We start from the raw sequence: 17,003 nt of genomic DNA on the forward strand, positions 1-17,003 counted from the left end.
GTATGAGAAACTCCTCACCGCTGTGGAGGAGACCAGCACCTTCGGTCTGGAGTGAAGACGTGAGACTAATTTATTTTTTTATTTTTTTACTGCAAAACATTTTCAGTGACTCAGTCCACAAGATAATTTTTGGAGATTTTTAAACTACATATATATGAGAATTGTTTAAAATGACATAAAAAAGCATGCTTCTGCACTACTACACAAGAACATGAAGACATATATACATGTATGTATGTATAGTTGTATAGCTCTTCCTAGGAGTCTGGGATCCAACATGTATGCAATAGTGAAAAATTAGCTCCAGCCCATTGCATCTAATACATTTGTCCTTGTCATCATTCTATTGGTTGTGCATCAGTACATCTTCCTTCTGATTGGTTATTCCCTATTTTTTTTTTTTTTTTTTTAATGACTGGCTATGTTTGAAATGGAATTATAGCGTAGTGCTTACTGAATATTTTTTAAAGTTCTTTAGTATGCAAAACATATACAACAAATAAACACACAAGTGCAGTAAGTAATGTAGTTGTCACATGACCTCATTACAATGCAGGTTTAATTATAAAGAATATCTCCCACTTTTCATATCAGCAATTTGCATTTGTAATGTGTGAATGATCAGGTTGATATTACATTGGTTTTAAATTATTGCATTATGGCATACAGTACTCTAGACATCTAATGTGCACTGTGGTGAATGTAAACACTATCCAAGTTTGTATGCTTACAGATAGCATTCATAATGTGCATGTTATGGCTACTGCATACAGTATATAGGAGTAGTATGCTAGTACACTATTCTGAACATGACCCGTGACCAAAACTTGTTTATTTCTTCTTTTTGAGTAGAACAGTAAAGGTGATTTTTAGTTGACAGGACTGATTGCCTGATTTAATCACATCTCAAATACTGTCGCTGGTGTCGTTAAAAACTGATTCTGTTTGTGGAGCAAAGTTTGTCACCTTTCTCTCACTAATATGTGCTCAAGCACACATGGAAGCTCACTTGATAGTGATGTAAACCACTTCATTGCGTAACCAAATTAGTGACACTAACACTAAGCTCCTCAGAACTTTCTGCCAGCAGCGTCCACGTGGCTACGTTAGAAATGAAATTAGAGTTTAAACAATGCTTCTTAAAGCCAAAGCTTTTTTTATGGCTCAGCGGTGAGCTGCATTTAATAATGAAAACACAAAGGCATGCCACTGGATTCATTCCCAGATTCAGACAACTCCTCTTTTTTTTTGTCCTGGATGGATTTTTCTAAATTACCTAAAACGTCTGGGTTTTGGATTGTTTTCCTATTGGCAGTCTCTTTAAAGTCCTGGTATATTATATGTTTGTGTATTTACATTGCTCTGGAGAGTCTGTAGACCCCGCCTTCTCACACACACAACACGATTGGTTGATCCACACAATGCCTTCACGCTATTGGTCAAACAACTTTTTCAGTCACTGGCTTCAGTAAATATGAAAACAATAGAAAAATAAAAATAAAAATCAGGCAATTTAGAAGTCAAGGAGGAAAAAAGGACATTCTGTGTGATCACCCTACATGGCATAATATATTTTGTTGTGAAGTTGTGGGCATTGCCACGGATAACACATTTCAGACCCCACATCTACCTTGTATATTGCAGGTATATCTTTATTAAACACTGACAGAACTTATGACAATTTGCTGTACTCTGTTCAGCTGAGTTCAACATAATGTGGAATAATTTAATTGCATATGAAAACAATTTACTTGCAAAAACAAACCGATAAAGTTAAACTTATGGGAAAAATAAATACTAATGTAAATATAATTATGAACACAATTACTCTACATCAGCCTAATTTCCTGAAGTGCATGTGTTCCACATGAATAGACTTCGCTTTTTCCCTAATCCTTGTACATAAATGTCAATAAACAATCACTTTCTATTGGGTTGTGTTTATGTTGATTCATACACGTGTACACAAGTTCTCTCTCATCCTTACACAGCTCAAACACTAGAGAGCAGCACAAGAGTCTCTTCAATATGAGTGTGACTGTTAAACATAAAGAGAGAAAAATATTGAAATATGCCCAGAATAAGAGCAAAGTAACAACAACAATAATAATAATGATAATAGGTAGCCTATCACTGGAAAATTGAAAATTATTCATATAATCATATATATATATATATATATATATATATATATATATATATATATATATATATATATATATATATATATATATATATATATATATATATTGTAATATTATAAAAACAAATAAGGAGTAATTTAGCACGGCCTCATAACCTATATATAATATATTTTATTTATTTATATATAAACACTGATGCGGAGTTTTATTTTTTATATATATATAAACATAATTATTTAATTAATTAATTGTTGACCTCTTATTGGTAAAAAGTAACTAGAGGGTCCACCTCTTCCCGCCCATCGGTGAAAGCTTGATCGTAATTGGTGGAGAGCGCTGTCAATCAACAGAGCAGCTTGGCTCTCCGTTGACTCGGTCTGATGAAGAAGAGAGTCGAGGAGAGCAGCAGTCATAAACACAAGCGTTTGTTCACTCAGGAGGAGTATTAATCGAAGATGAAAGTATTAACAGTTGATATTTTAGACACGCTTCTATATTGTTAACGTAAGGGGGGAATTCAGTGAGGGGAACTGTTTTATTAAGTGAGGTAGCGTAATAGTATCACCTGTGGGACTGGGCTTGCAGGTAAAAACGGGTATCGGTACACCAATAAAACTAGTTGACGTTTATAACAGCCGTTATGATTCCTGAGTGTCCCGAGCCCAGAAGCCGAATCCGGTGTGAATCCGGTCCGGACCGCTCCGGTTTGCTGCGCGAGATCCGGACCGACATCAGGAGCGAGCCGTTCACCGAGCGCTATGACGTCATCCCCGGCAGAGAGCTGGGCAGGTGAGGCGCACCTTTACCTGTCTACCTGTGCTCGTGTCAGTTATGGTATATTCATACATAATGCGTGTACTCCGAACCTCTTGTTTGTATTTTTATGTACTGATTTTGAAGTCTGACCACTAATGCATGCTCAGTACGTTTTTGATTCATTCTAAATCCTACTTTTATTATAGTCTAGATGTGTGTGTGTGTGTGTGCATTGAAAATCCCTGTGTGTTCTTATGGATCTGCATTCTTAAATGGACAGTGCATGTATGCATTGCTTGTACTGCACTCAGTTCGCTATGTGTAGAGTATTTGAAGTCTTGCATCACAGTATTTCAAACACCTACACTGCTTAAAAGTGTGATTTGGCATTGCTTTGTCATTTACATGGCTTTCAGATACTGATTTATTTAGTTAATTCTTTTGGATACGAGTGTGTAAAAAGTCATGCAATTGCATGAGAACCGTTTACTTGCAATGCAATCTGATTCAGTTGTTAATGAACATAACTATATTGTAATCAGCCTAATTTTCTGATGTCCATCTCCTTCTACATGAACAGACTTTTCTCAAATCGCTGTGGATATTGCATGCATCTATTGCTTGCATTGCATACAGTTCATATTCTAAGTCATGCATTGGTGCTTTAAGGTATGTTTTGGCATTGCTCTGTCTTTGAGATGGCTTTCAGATAAATTCGTCTGCACATTTAATGAAACACCCAATAAACGTTTGCATGTTTACTCCAAGCCTTCATCTGAGTAGAGAGAAACAAGAGAAACCACCAGATCACTGAGGTGCTCATGTTCCCAAACGTTAGCCGGAATGGTTCGGTGATTGGCTGCTCCTGCTGGTTTTGTTGTGATGGCTGTGCTTGTGGAGAGTCTGGAGACGAGCCAGTTTTATTCTCCAGCGAGTGATTTCAGAGGCTGCCAAAGGGTTGATTCAGATTTTCATTCTGAGAATCACATTAGCCTACATATTGGCATTTATAGTCATGTTAGCCCAAGTCTTACATGAGGACAGTGTATGTGAGTTGTGTTACACGTTACACTGAAGAAATGATCATTTAGACCCAAACACAGCGGAAACTAGATGGATGATGCAAACATCAATTTGTTTTGGATGCTTATATATATATATATATATATATAAGTAGCAGAATGCTTGACGTTGTGTAGATTTTAGATGAACAGGTTTAGACGGATTGGTTTATACTGACAGTTTTTAAGAGTGGTAAAAATGTGAACTTGTGAAGTACTACAGTAGATGGATCAGTCATCATTCATAAAATGTGAGGAACGAACTCCTAATGATTGTTCATGTTTTTGTGCTCATGCTTCATTTATTGTTGCCAAATTTTAATGCGGATCAAATTGTTAAGGATGCCCAATATCTTTTATTGCTTGAATGGGTGCCGTCAGAATGAGAGTCTGATAAAAACATCCCAATAATCCACAGCACTCCAGTCCATCAGTGAACATCTGGAGAAGACAAAACCTGAAACACATCCAGCATTAAGATGATTTTAACTCAAACACATAGAGTCTATAATCTATAATAACACTTCCTCCAGTGAAGACGTGTTCTGGTCTGAATCAGGAGAGAAATCTGCACAGATCAAGCAGTGTTTAAACAGATCTAAACAAACATGTGAGAGACAACAGCAGATGCACTTTTCACTGGAGGAAGTGTTATTATGGATTATGGACTTAATTCTTAGTAATGCATTTGTTTCAGCACTTTTTATCAGCCGTTTTGACTCTCATTCTGACGGCACCCATCCACTGCAGAGCATCCACTGATAAGACACTGATGCAGTGCCACATTTCTCAGAATCTGATGAAAAAATGTATCTACATCTTGGATGATCTGAGGAGGAGGACACTTTTAAAAATATTTTCATATTTAGATAAACTATTGCTGTAAGCTTCAGGAGTGTGTGAGGTGAAATTGCAGCAGTGCCGTGTGATGTTCAGATGTTTGGGAACAACCAGTACTCTACTGTTGTGTGTGGACGCTTTAGCTTTAGATCAACACGTCTTCACCGTGTGTGTATGGGAACACCTTCTGCACGCTGCAGATCAGGCCTGAGGTATTGTGGAAGAGTGCCATGTAAAATGAGAAGTGTAATCTTTCACATATTTGTCCAACATTTTATCTTCTTGCACTTAAGTGCTAAGTTTTTTAATGTCGTGTCACAGATCCGGTAACAGCAGCTTGCCATTTACAGTTCTGCTGGTGGATGCTCTGCAGTGAATGGGTGCCGTCAGAATGAGAGTCCAAACAAAAGTGAACAGCTGCATGTTTGTAAAAAATGAATCCACCAAGGCATTTAAACCATGGCTTCTGGCCAAAATAAGAGTCCATGATAACATATCTTTCTCTTGTACACTCTAATATGTATTTAGAAAACTGTACCTGAATACTGTTAGACTTTCTTGAAAAATATAAAGCACTGTTTATTTGTATCTTTGCTCTGTTATATTTATCTATGCATGTGATGTATTTTCTATGCTGTTTTACTCACCTACAAAATCACCTCAATTACTGAGTCAAGTCATCTGGTGATGTGTAATATATATCACAGACTAACAAAATATCACAATGCAAGTTTATATATATATATATATATATATATATATATATATATATATATATATATATATATATATATATATATATATATATATATATATATATATATCTCTCATGCTGCCCTAAAACAAAATTAATTAGAATGTTTGCTTGCTCACACTTTGTCCAGAGTTCAGCTGTGAATCCTTGTTATTTTTCATTAAGCTTATGCTCATTTGTGTGCGTGTGTGTGTGTGCGTGCGTGCGTGCGTGTGTGCGTGTGTGTGTGTGTGTGTGTGTGTGTGTGTGAGAAAGCGGATGACAGCACAGTCTCACACTGTTGTTTTAAACAGCATGTCATCAGCTGAGAGTCTCTCACCCTCATTTCATAAATCTCAGGGGTTTCTTTCATTTCTGGGTGACTTCCGCTGCTTTATTGACTGATCTGTGCAGTGTGATTTATATATTTCTTCCCTACGTATTTCCCATCACATGTTTATTTAAAGCCCAGTCTTTTCCACTCTCTTTCCCAGAGAATCCCGGCTCTAACAGCCGAGTGGGACACCATGACATCATCGTGGTGTTATTCACGTGGTGTGGTGCTAAAAGCATCTGCTGTGCTTCTGGAAACAGAGCGGTGACCGTAGCGTGATGACCCTGTCGTGGGAAAGCCAAGTTTGTTATTGATATTAGTGTGTTTTTGTTTTATTGTTTTATAACGTGTAACTTCTGCGATGGTTACACCTGTCTTTTAAAGTACTCCGGCATTTTGGACCCTAGAAAACTGAGACTTTCCAAAAACGCTGCAGACTCTGTTTTAGTTTGAAAACTCCAGGTTTGAGTTTCAGTGTAAATGGACCGAAACTGAGACTTTTTGAACACAATTTCACTTCTTTTTTTCTTCTGTATTTCTGATCAAATAAATGCAGCCTTGATGTGGGGAAGAGACTTCTTTCAAAAACAGTAAAAATGCTATGGATCCCATTATTATATATATATCTAAAATAATAAAAATAATTTTGTATCTCATTTAAAAAAAAAACACCACAAACTTTATTCCATTAATTTTCTATATTTCCTGAACTGTAGCCCAAGCTGAGGTAACAGGGTTTGTTTGTCAAGACGTCCTTTAGGAATGGCAGTAAATCCAGATCTGTTTTCTGCATGCTTGCCTCTGTTTAAAAAAAGTGAGGTGTTTAAAGGACATAGTCAGGTCTAAAAGGCTTTGAGATGAGGTAATGGTGTATTTCTCCTCCGGGGTCATGTCACAGACACAGAACTTTCTAGCATGACTAGCATGTGACGAGCATGTTGCTAGCATTTTTTTAGAATGATTAACATGTTGCTAGCTTGTTTCTAGCATGACTAGCATGCGACTAGCAAGTTGCTAGCATGACTAGCATGTGACGAGCATGTTACTAATATTATTTTAGAATGATTAACATGTTGCTAGCTTGTTTCTAGCATGACTAGCATGCGACTAGCAAGTTGCTAGCATGATTAGCATGTTGCTAGCATTTTTTTAGAATGATTAACATGTTGCTAGCTTGTTTCTAGCTTGTTTCTAGCATGACTAGCATGCGACTAGCAAGTTGCTAGCATGACTAGCATGTGACGAGCATGTTGCTAATATTATTTTAGAATGATTAACATGTTGCTAGCCTTTTTCTAGCATGACTAGCATGCGACTAGCATGCTGCTATCATGATTTTAGTATGATTAGCATGTTGCTAGCATGTTTCTAGCATGATTAGCACGCGACTAGCATGTTGCTAGCATGTTTCTAGCATGATTATTATGTTGTTAGGATAGATAGGTAGATAGATAGAAACAGTCAGATAGATAGATAGACAGATAGATATGAGATGTACTAGTCCTCTGTTGTCTTCATTCCCTGCGTTTAAGAGCTTTTGCTCCTGTCAGAGGCTCATCACCTGCTCTCTCTCTAGATTTACTAAATATTTGTGGCTTTTGTTCTGTTGGAAATGTTGCGTTTTCATCATGATACTTTTCTTCAGTGTCACAGAGCGACTAGATTCAGAGTAAATAACCGAAGCTGCTCAGAGTCACTGAAACACTGGATGAGATGCACACATGCAGCAGTCCTGCGCTTCACTCTCAAACGTGCTGTGCATATGTTTATATCGTATCCCAATACTGATTTGATTCAGTTGGTGATGTGATTGTCATCTGTGAGCAGGCCTCTTGATCGTACATTAGAGGAAGTATTGTTGATTTACTTTCATTCTGAATCTGTGACGTCATCTTCTAGCAGACAGAAGCTCAGAGACTCCAGAGGATTACGGTATTTACCTCAAATCACTCATGTTGTGCACTTCCTCTACAGATTACACCAAACTTCCAAGTTCAAAGTCAAATGAACCTTAAGTAGCTTTTTACTGATCCTAAGTCTTTGCAGCTAGAGTGTGTTTGGGTGTATCGTCCTCTTAGGATGCGTTTGACACTGTTCTGTGCATGCCAGGCCAGTAGATGGCGATGTCACACACGAACACTACATGGACACATAATTACCGTGCGCAATATTGTCACCATTCTCACAGATTTGCATTTTTGAAGTTTAAATGGGGACGATGTTGCTCTCAAAAGACTTTCACTTAAAAACCTATTTTTGAACGTTTGCATTGTCATGCCCCAAAAACATTGTTGTGATGTAAATAAATGGCTCAAATCAGTGTCGGGGAAAGTTACTTTTAATGCTTTGCAATATTGTGTTACTCCCTAAAAAGGGACTATTTGCTGTACTTAGTTACTTTTTATGGAAAGTAATGCATTGTGCTACATTTGTGTTGCTTTTTCTCATCTGACCTAGGTTTGCTTGTTTTATTTTTTGTATATATATATATATATATATATATATATATATATATATATATATATATATATATATATATATATATATATATATATATATATATATATATATATATATTGTTTAATATTTTTTGGCTAATTTAAAAGCCCTTTTCTCTTGCAGTAATTTTGAGTGTCTCTATAGCGTTAAAATAACAGTAAAAGGGCAAGCATATGACTAACATCTAGTGCGCTCAGAAATACAATGCATATTCTGATACAACAGCATCAGTTATAGTCTTTGACTTGAATCCAGTGTCTGGTTTTATTTAGATAAGCATACATGCATTTAAAACCCTCTGATTTTGACAAACAACAGCCAATGTTCACGGTCTCAGAAATCCTGATTAACTTTCGAACTCTCCTGAAAGTGTACTCAGACAGAACATCTGCTCTTTTTCACATGAACCGTGACCCTGCCGTCAACCCTAGACCTGCACACATGAAAGCCCCTGCGCTCGGGTGTAGTCTGTGAGTCCAGAGGCTCTGGAAAAGTGCTGACATGGCTGCGGAGAGACACCAGAGTCACCGAATCCCAATCATAGTCTGTTCCTCCAGCAGGCTCTCGTCTGGGTTAACCACACAGCACTTTCTGCATTCCACACAATAATAGAAGTCATATTTGACAAAACATCTGCACCACATCATGCAGAGTGTGACCTGGAAATTGTTCGTTTCATTTGTAAATCATCTGGTCACGCTGCAAAATGTTGTCATGATTGGTTATAAACCGGGCGATTATGGACAAAAATGTATCATTGTAAAATTTTTCATATCAGAAGATATTGATAATTATCATTAAAATGTCAACTTTAATTATTTCAAGTTTAGAGACTGGTTTCTTCTCCTAAGTGAATGGTTTAACCAGATTAATTGTTAATTGTGGTTTTAAACTTTATTTTTAGTTGTATTAATTTTTTTGTCAGAACATGACAAACACTTGCAAAACACAAATCTTACAGTATTCAAAACATTTAAGCTACTTGTTTTTTTTTTTTGTTTTTTGTTTTGTTTTTTGCATCTGGCACAGATCAGATTTTCTTTTTTTTTTACACCACAATTCAGGTGCTGGCCGCATAATCAAGACCAATGATAAGTAAACACCAGTGTTGCGGGTAACACATTACGATCAAATTACTTTTTTGCAAGTAACTACTAAAGTAACACATTAATTTGCAAGAAAATATCTGAGTTACTTTTTCAAATAAGTAATGCAAGTTACTTTGTTTCCCTTTGTATTGACTGACTGTATCGATAGTGATATTGAGCTCTTGTTACATTTCCTTCATCCTGAGGGAAGGAAAGGTGTTAACATTTGGCAAAAAATAACTTTATATTAAAAACAAACTAGGAAGCCTAGCCCAGATGAGAAAAATTAGTTTAAATTAAAATTATTATGCAAAAGTAACTTTGATTTTTTTTTTTTTTAAAGAGTAATGCAATATTGTAATGCATTATTTTTCAAAGTAATTTTCCCCAACACTGGGAGCGATGGACTCTCTGAAGCTCTGAAGAGTGGCAGGTGTAATGTGAGGAGATTAGAGTTTCTTTATCACATTCCCTCGTGGCATTCAGCAGCACCAGATTAACGCAAGATCAGGAAATGAAGGTATGCCAAAGCCGCGCAGTCAAGGGCAGTGAAAGCCTATTAGGTTTTCAAAGGAGCGGAAGGTGCTTTAGTGTTTCTGAATCGGTCTCAATCAGAGCGATTACGAGGCCGTTGGGATTTAATGAACGCTCATGTGTAGCTGCATGCTTCGCTCAAATATCACACTACACTAACTGCAACGGCGTGTTTACATTTTTCATTGCTAGTCATCTTCCTAAACGTATGTTCTAGTGACAAACTTTACATTAAATCAGCTACTGACTGATATTGTATGCCAAAGTCCAATTTAGTGATATATAAACATCATTGACATTATTGTCACCATATTGGATTTTGATCCAATGTGTAAATCTCTCCATCCATCCATCTCTCCATCCATCCATCCGTTCATCCATCCGTCTCTCCATCTGTTTATCTGTCTGTCTTCAAAGAAATTGGTACTTTTGTTTAGCAAGGGTGCATTAAATTAAGTCATTTATAATGTTACAAATTTTAATTTTTCAAATAAATGCTGCTCTTTTGAACTTTCTATTAATCTGTGAATCCTGAAAAATAAAACGTCATGGCTTCCATAGAAATATTGAGCAGCACAACTGTGTTCAATATTGATGATAATCAGAAGTGTTTCTTGAGCAGTAAATCATCATATTATTCTGATTTCTGAAGATCATGTGACACTGAATACTGGAGGAATGATGCTGAAAATACAGCGGAGCATCACAGAAATACATTACACTTTAACACTATATTCATGTACAATTTTTTGTTTTGATCAAATAATGCAACCTTGGTGAGCAGAAGAGACTTTTTAAAAAAATAATCTTGTCCTCTTTGAAGCCTGAAACCTTTGGACCCCACTGACTCTTATGGACCGAAAACAGCTGAAATATTCTTCGAGGATCTTGAAGACGTAACTAGTTCTTTAATGAAATACTGTAGTTGATTCTGAAATGATCACTGATGCTTTTTGCTGCTCCTTGAAGTGGACAAAAAGAGCATCTTGTAACATCTTGTTTTTTCCGTGGGTCACATGTTGGATGGGGTTTGTTCGCGTGTCATATGACCAGAAACCCATTACAGAGATGCTTAACTTTACAGTCAGATTTTATTGGACAAGAACACTGTCCTCCCAATTACCCATTAATCTCCACACTTTTTGAAGGAATGAGGGATGGGAATAAGGAAAACGTCCTTTTCTGAACCCGTGACTCTCACATGAGCTGGTGAGCCAAGCCTTTATGGTTTCCTTACAGGTCTGGGTTTAGGGATACATATCCCAATTAAAACAAAAGAGTAATTTTTTCATCTGTCCATTGCATTAATCATTTGCCAAGCTTGAGACTGAATGTGACGGCACGTTGCACATGGAACGCACGGGTTTGTGTTTTCCAACAGAGCACACATCTGTTAAACTGAGCAACAGCGATGCTTTAGCAGATCCACCTTGCTCAAGATGTTCTGCTGGTCTTGCAGTGCATTGGAGGCTGATAATGATAAGTGTTTTTGCTATTCTGGTCTCACTGTTCACTCTGGAGATGGAGTTCATGTCCTCATACGTTGATTTTCTCTCCCGGTCAGAGGAAAGTTTGCAGTGGTGAGGAAGTGTGTGGAGAAGAGCTCCGGGAAAACCTACGCAGCGAAGTACATGAGGAAGAGGAGGAAGGGTCAGGACTGCCGGACGGAGATCCTCCACGAGATCGCAGTGCTGGAGCTGGCAGCGCTCTGTCCACGAGTGGTCAATCTCCACCAGGTCTACGAGACGGCCAGCGAGATGGTGCTCGTCCTGGAGTAGTGAGTAACTAATCAATATCGGTTCTTAAAGTGACACTGTTATGGGTTAGGAAAGATTCAAGGGGTTGACATGCATGCAATGTCAAAAAACACTTTCATTGTCTTTATAATATGCATTTAATTTTACCTTACTCAACGACTTCCAAACGATTCTCTCAATGATTCATTTATTTTATTCAGACTAATGTGAAACCACCAAGTGTGCGGTTAATATGCTAATGTTTCGTGTATACATCAACATGAAACCGCTTGGGATTTGTTTTTAAATACGACTCGTTTCAATGAGTCGACTCTGTCTCTTAAGATTCAATGACTTTATACACGGTGCACTTTCAGATTAAAAACTTTGCAGGATGTTTTCGGTCACTTAGAGCTGTTACACACTGCATGAAAGGTCATCTTCCAAAATCTATAACAGGGGTACTTTAATTCTCAAGGTTGATCTTTTTATCCAGTGCTCCTTTCAGAGTCCCTTTATTTCTATAGTGCTTTATTTATAATACAGATTGTGTCAAAGCGACTTCAGAGATAAATGATTCTGGTATTTTCCTCTTTATGAAGAGTCACCTTACGCAAACTGTTCAGATTCTTCTGTGAAGCTCCTCTGAAAGACAACAGAGTCATTATTCAGATCAATTCAGATGAATCATATTTTAAGCATGATGACGATTTCTGCTTCCCTTGATTTATTAAGCATGATCATCTGAGATATTTGCCCGCTGGTTATTAATCCTGAATACGCTTCATTGTAATTTGGCGTTTGCATTGTCTTGCATTGGTAACAAGCAGCATTCATGGTGACGGTTGCCAGATTTCAAGAGTTTCAATCCCCCAGTCAGAACTTTTCTTACAGTGTTGTTTTCTTAATCTTCCCAACCTGACTCATCCCAAAACCCTCATGAGATTCTGTGGAATACCAAAGTTGCTCTTTTCCCATTGGATAAAAGCGTAGCTTCTCTAATATCTTGCACATATTCAGACATGATGTTTCTCAGCAGGTGATATCAAGTCATTGGTCCGTTCGAATCTCATTCGGTTTGTGCATTAGTGATTTCACAAGCTTGTGAGTACAAAGTGTGCCGTACTTTACTCCGTAATCATTGGCCAGGATCACGTCAGGCGTTAAATATTGAGGTGAAATCCCATCCTATCCAATTAAGAAAGTGCATAGAGACTGATCTCAGCCCGCAGACCTGAGGATCATGGAGGTGAGTGAGCAGGACGCTGAAATAAGAGACGAGTACACGGAGAGAAAACAAGAGCGTTAATCCACCTATAAACCCCCCAAAGAGAGACTGAGCACGTCTCAGTAAGCACACGCTATTCCAGCAACGTCCAGCATCCACACACACACACACACACACACACACACACACATGTCTGGTCGGCTATCCTTGTGGGGACTCTCCATAGGTGTAATGGTTTTTATACTGTACAGACCGTATTTTCTATTGCCCTACACCAACCCTACCCCTAAACCTAACCCTCACAGGAAACTTTCTGCATTTTTAGATTTTCAAGAAACTTCATTCTGTGTAATTTATTAGCTTGTTTACCCGTGGGGACCTCAATTTAGGTCCCCACCGTGACACAAGTCCCCATGAGTCTGTGTGTATTCAGGTTTAAGTCCCCACCAGAATAGAAAAACAAGTACACACACACACACACACACACACACACACACACACACACACACAGTTAGTTATTGTGGGGATGCATGTGCACTGTTATATTGGGCTTCCCTTGCACCCAGATGATGACACTGACAGTGAAACCAAAATATTGCTGTATGTCATTGTTTCTTATTAGATATGATGTAGTTAAAAAAAAATATAAATCACAAAAGCAAGAGTGCTGTCTTCCTGAATATCAGCGTGAATGTTATATTTATTATACAACCGTTCAAACAACATGAAGCTAATCTTGAGGGAGTCAGTCGCTTGCTTCATTTCTAAATGAATCAGCCATTTATTAATTAATTTCTTTGATTAATTCAATAAATCACTCAATCACTCATTAATAGACTTGCATCAACTTCTGGCAGGTTTACTGTCATATTTATTAATCCATGATGGGCCTAAACCAGTGAAGGTACCAGCACAAAATCACAAAAGAGAAGTGAGTTTTTGTTGTTTTTTAGTTTCTCACGGCCCTACTCAATATCTGATGTGTGTTCTCCAGTTCAGCCAATGTTTTCATCCCACTGATGGTGATATGAAGCAGATTTGATGTTCTAGAAAGGTCGCAGTGACAGTTTATTTCATTTGGCATGAAGTGGGTCACACATTTCTGGCTTCCACTCATCCGTATCCTCTCCCATACAATGAGCACAGATGGGATTCAACCCCGTCTCGTTGCACATTGTGTTTTGATCTGGAGTTTGATGGCTTCGTCAATTAATAAAATCTGGAGCAGATGATCCGCATTATTATTTTATAATACTCTCTGCGCTCATATCTTTCAAAAGATTCAAATAATTCTTGTTTTTTTTTGGTCAAAGTGCATTGAATCCCTACACATATGTCAAAGCATGTGCACTTTGGGATTGGACTATAATATAAATCCTCCAGTATAAAGCGAGTGGAGCGTGTTGGGTTGTTGCTGCGCAGCTGTCCCGGGTTGACCCGGTTCCCAGTGTCCGGCGTGAATGGACTGACCTCGCGGCGAGGAGAGGGGTCAGCGCAGGAATTTTAATCTGCCCCTCCACACACACAAGGCTTATAGACTCTTCCCAGCCATTGAAACTGACGAGATGCCTACATTCACAAAGAGTCGTGTTGAGGAAGAGCAGAAGAGAAGCCATGAAAGAATGGACTGTGATGAGGAGTTGATTATCTGGTGGCGTGCGTGACCGTATCGACGGGTTCGTTGGTCAACACCAATCCCATGTTCCCCGGTGACTCCCTGCAGGCCGATCTATATCAGTTGACTGGGTTTGGACGAGCAGCGGGGTCACTCTCGTTTCCTCTCACCCACCAGCGATGGCATGTGCTCAGCTGGATTGAGTTCAGATCGCTCATCATCTGCCCACACGGTCGTCCTTCACCAGCAGCTGTCTCCAATCATGCAAGCCAGAGCCTGAGTGAAAGAAAAGGGGAATTTCCAGAATGCATTATTAAAAATCAAATGCAGTTTTCTGTGATTTTGGCCAATGTTGTTCAGCATTTATTGCATGCATAACTATGTTTCAAAGTTTGTACATGGACTTGATAAAGCTAGACAGGTGTCATTAGTTTCTCTTGCACACTTCACAAATCCAAATTATACTTCACTTTTGAGAATTGTGAGAACATTATTATTTATATTATTATTTTCATGGCAACAATATATATATTTTCATCCATGTTGTTTAGGGATTCATATTTACAGATTTTTTTTAACACAAATCAACCTAAATAAGATTGTTGGATTTTCCCCTTATCTTAATTTGTGGTTCATTTATAATTTTTAATGAAAAACACAAAAGCAATCAAATAAACGAAGACATATGTACATATATTAAACATAGAAATATTGTCAGTTAGGCGCGTTTGCTTTTTGCCTTGACACCAAATCCATCATCTCGTCATAATCTCTGATATGTGAATTACATTTTTATAAAAAAAAAGTCTAATGAAGAGACGTAATCTGTGTTATCAGTTTCATCCCTTTACAGTGTTTTTCAGCAATTTTGACTGATAAAACTGTTTTTGTGCTTGTTTAAAGTAGTTGCATGTACAGTATCTCCAGTCTCATCAGTTTACACCATGTTTGTTTTTTCTTGACGCTGATTTAATTAGACTAATCTGCATGTATAAGCACTGGTGCTAATGCGGTCACATGTCCAAGCTCTCTGGTATCGTGACAATCCTACAAATCTCAGCAGTCGATACAAACCTATCCCATTAACAGCAAGCCTCAGTATACTGTGTGATGCACGCTAGGTCGCACGCTGCGCACAGCCCATATCTGCAGTAGATTAGTCAAACTAATAAATATAAATAACTGGAGCACTCGGTTTCTGCCGAGTGAATATAACTGTGTCAGACTGCCAGGATCGACTGAGACCGCACACATTTGATTAGTTATATACAGTGTCCAGCCTTTAGAAATTGCACGATGGACATGACAGAACTGGATCATATTTAAAACCACAATAGGATTTATCATCAAGTATCTGATTAAATATAATATCCACGGCTCTGTTTTCGACGGCAGTTGTCAGTGAGCTCCTGATTGCCTTCATATGGTGCTGTAAATCTGCTCTGACCCCGGGGGGTCGGGGGGGCATTAGGCAGATAATAGATTACAGCCACAGATTAGCATCCGCAGACAAGACCTAGAACCTGCCGCTCAACGCTGACCCCAATAACCAGGATAAGCATTTCTGTCCAGAAGAACTCACCTGGGGTCTATAAACCAGAAAGGCCACGCAAGATCATCACGAGTGAGAATAAACACGTACAGACTTTACACAGTGCACACTAACAAGTCAGACTTGGTCTATAAGATCGATTGCATTAACAAGCTACTAACCCAACAATGAGGAGCTTTTCTGACTCCATAGCCCCCATTATCAAAGACAAAAAGCTTCAAACTCAATTTATGGAAACTAGAAATGGCAGTATATTAAATTATTCAATAAAATAATTATAAATAATTCAAATAATAAAATTTTATTAAGAACTTATTGTTCTTCACTTGTTAATTTTTGCGAACTATTTTTACCCTACAAATAACAATTGCTACCAGTATAATGATTTTGATAATTAAAAGATAATTATTTTATTTATCTTTTATTCAACAAGTATAAGTGTTGGAATAAGTTGATATACTTTCATGTTAAAAAAAAAACCACATTATTTTTTTAAATTATTGTAGGTCCTCTAAGCCCCGCCTCTCAAACGTGTTGTTTTCTACAAAGCCCCTCCTTCACACAAGCACAGTCTGCTCTGATTGGCTAACTGACCCAGTGCATTGTGATTGGCCGAAAAACTTAAGTAGTCGTCAGAAATGTAACACCCCTTTCCATAATTGTGAGCTTCATCTTTCAAAATAAATGTAAAAACAGTTAATAATGTCCTTAGTTTTGACACGGACGGTTAAGACCGCTGACTCCACTATCTGACTTTCTCTCTCTCTCTCTCTCTCTCTCTCTCTCTGTGTCACACACACACGCGGCGCACAAAACTCTGCATTTTAACATTCAGTAGCAAAAACGTAAACTAATAACAAAATATAAACGTGTGTGTGTGTGT

At 37.9% G+C, this 17,003-nt stretch overlaps 1 protein-coding gene across 1 annotated transcript in view; it reads left to right on the forward strand.

Annotated features, from left to right (window-relative positions):
* Positions 1 to 2,511: 2,511 nt before the first annotated feature.
* LOC113076189 (serine/threonine-protein kinase 17A) overlaps positions 2,512 to 17,003 on the forward strand; it is a 28,379-nt gene continuing 13,887 nt past the window's right edge. Inside the window, exons 1-2 of the mRNA XM_026248850.1 lie at positions 2,512 to 2,933; positions 11,554 to 11,766. Of these exons, the coding sequence (XP_026104635.1) occupies positions 2,785 to 2,933; positions 11,554 to 11,766 (362 nt within the window). The 5' untranslated portion in view covers positions 2,512 to 2,784. The remainder of the gene's footprint in view (positions 2,934 to 11,553; positions 11,767 to 17,003) is intronic.

Source organism: Carassius auratus, unplaced genomic scaffold (genome assembly GCF_003368295.1).
Source record: "Carassius auratus strain Wakin unplaced genomic scaffold, ASM336829v1 scaf_tig00019252, whole genome shotgun sequence".
Taxonomy (NCBI): domain Eukaryota; kingdom Metazoa; phylum Chordata; class Actinopteri; order Cypriniformes; family Cyprinidae; genus Carassius; species Carassius auratus.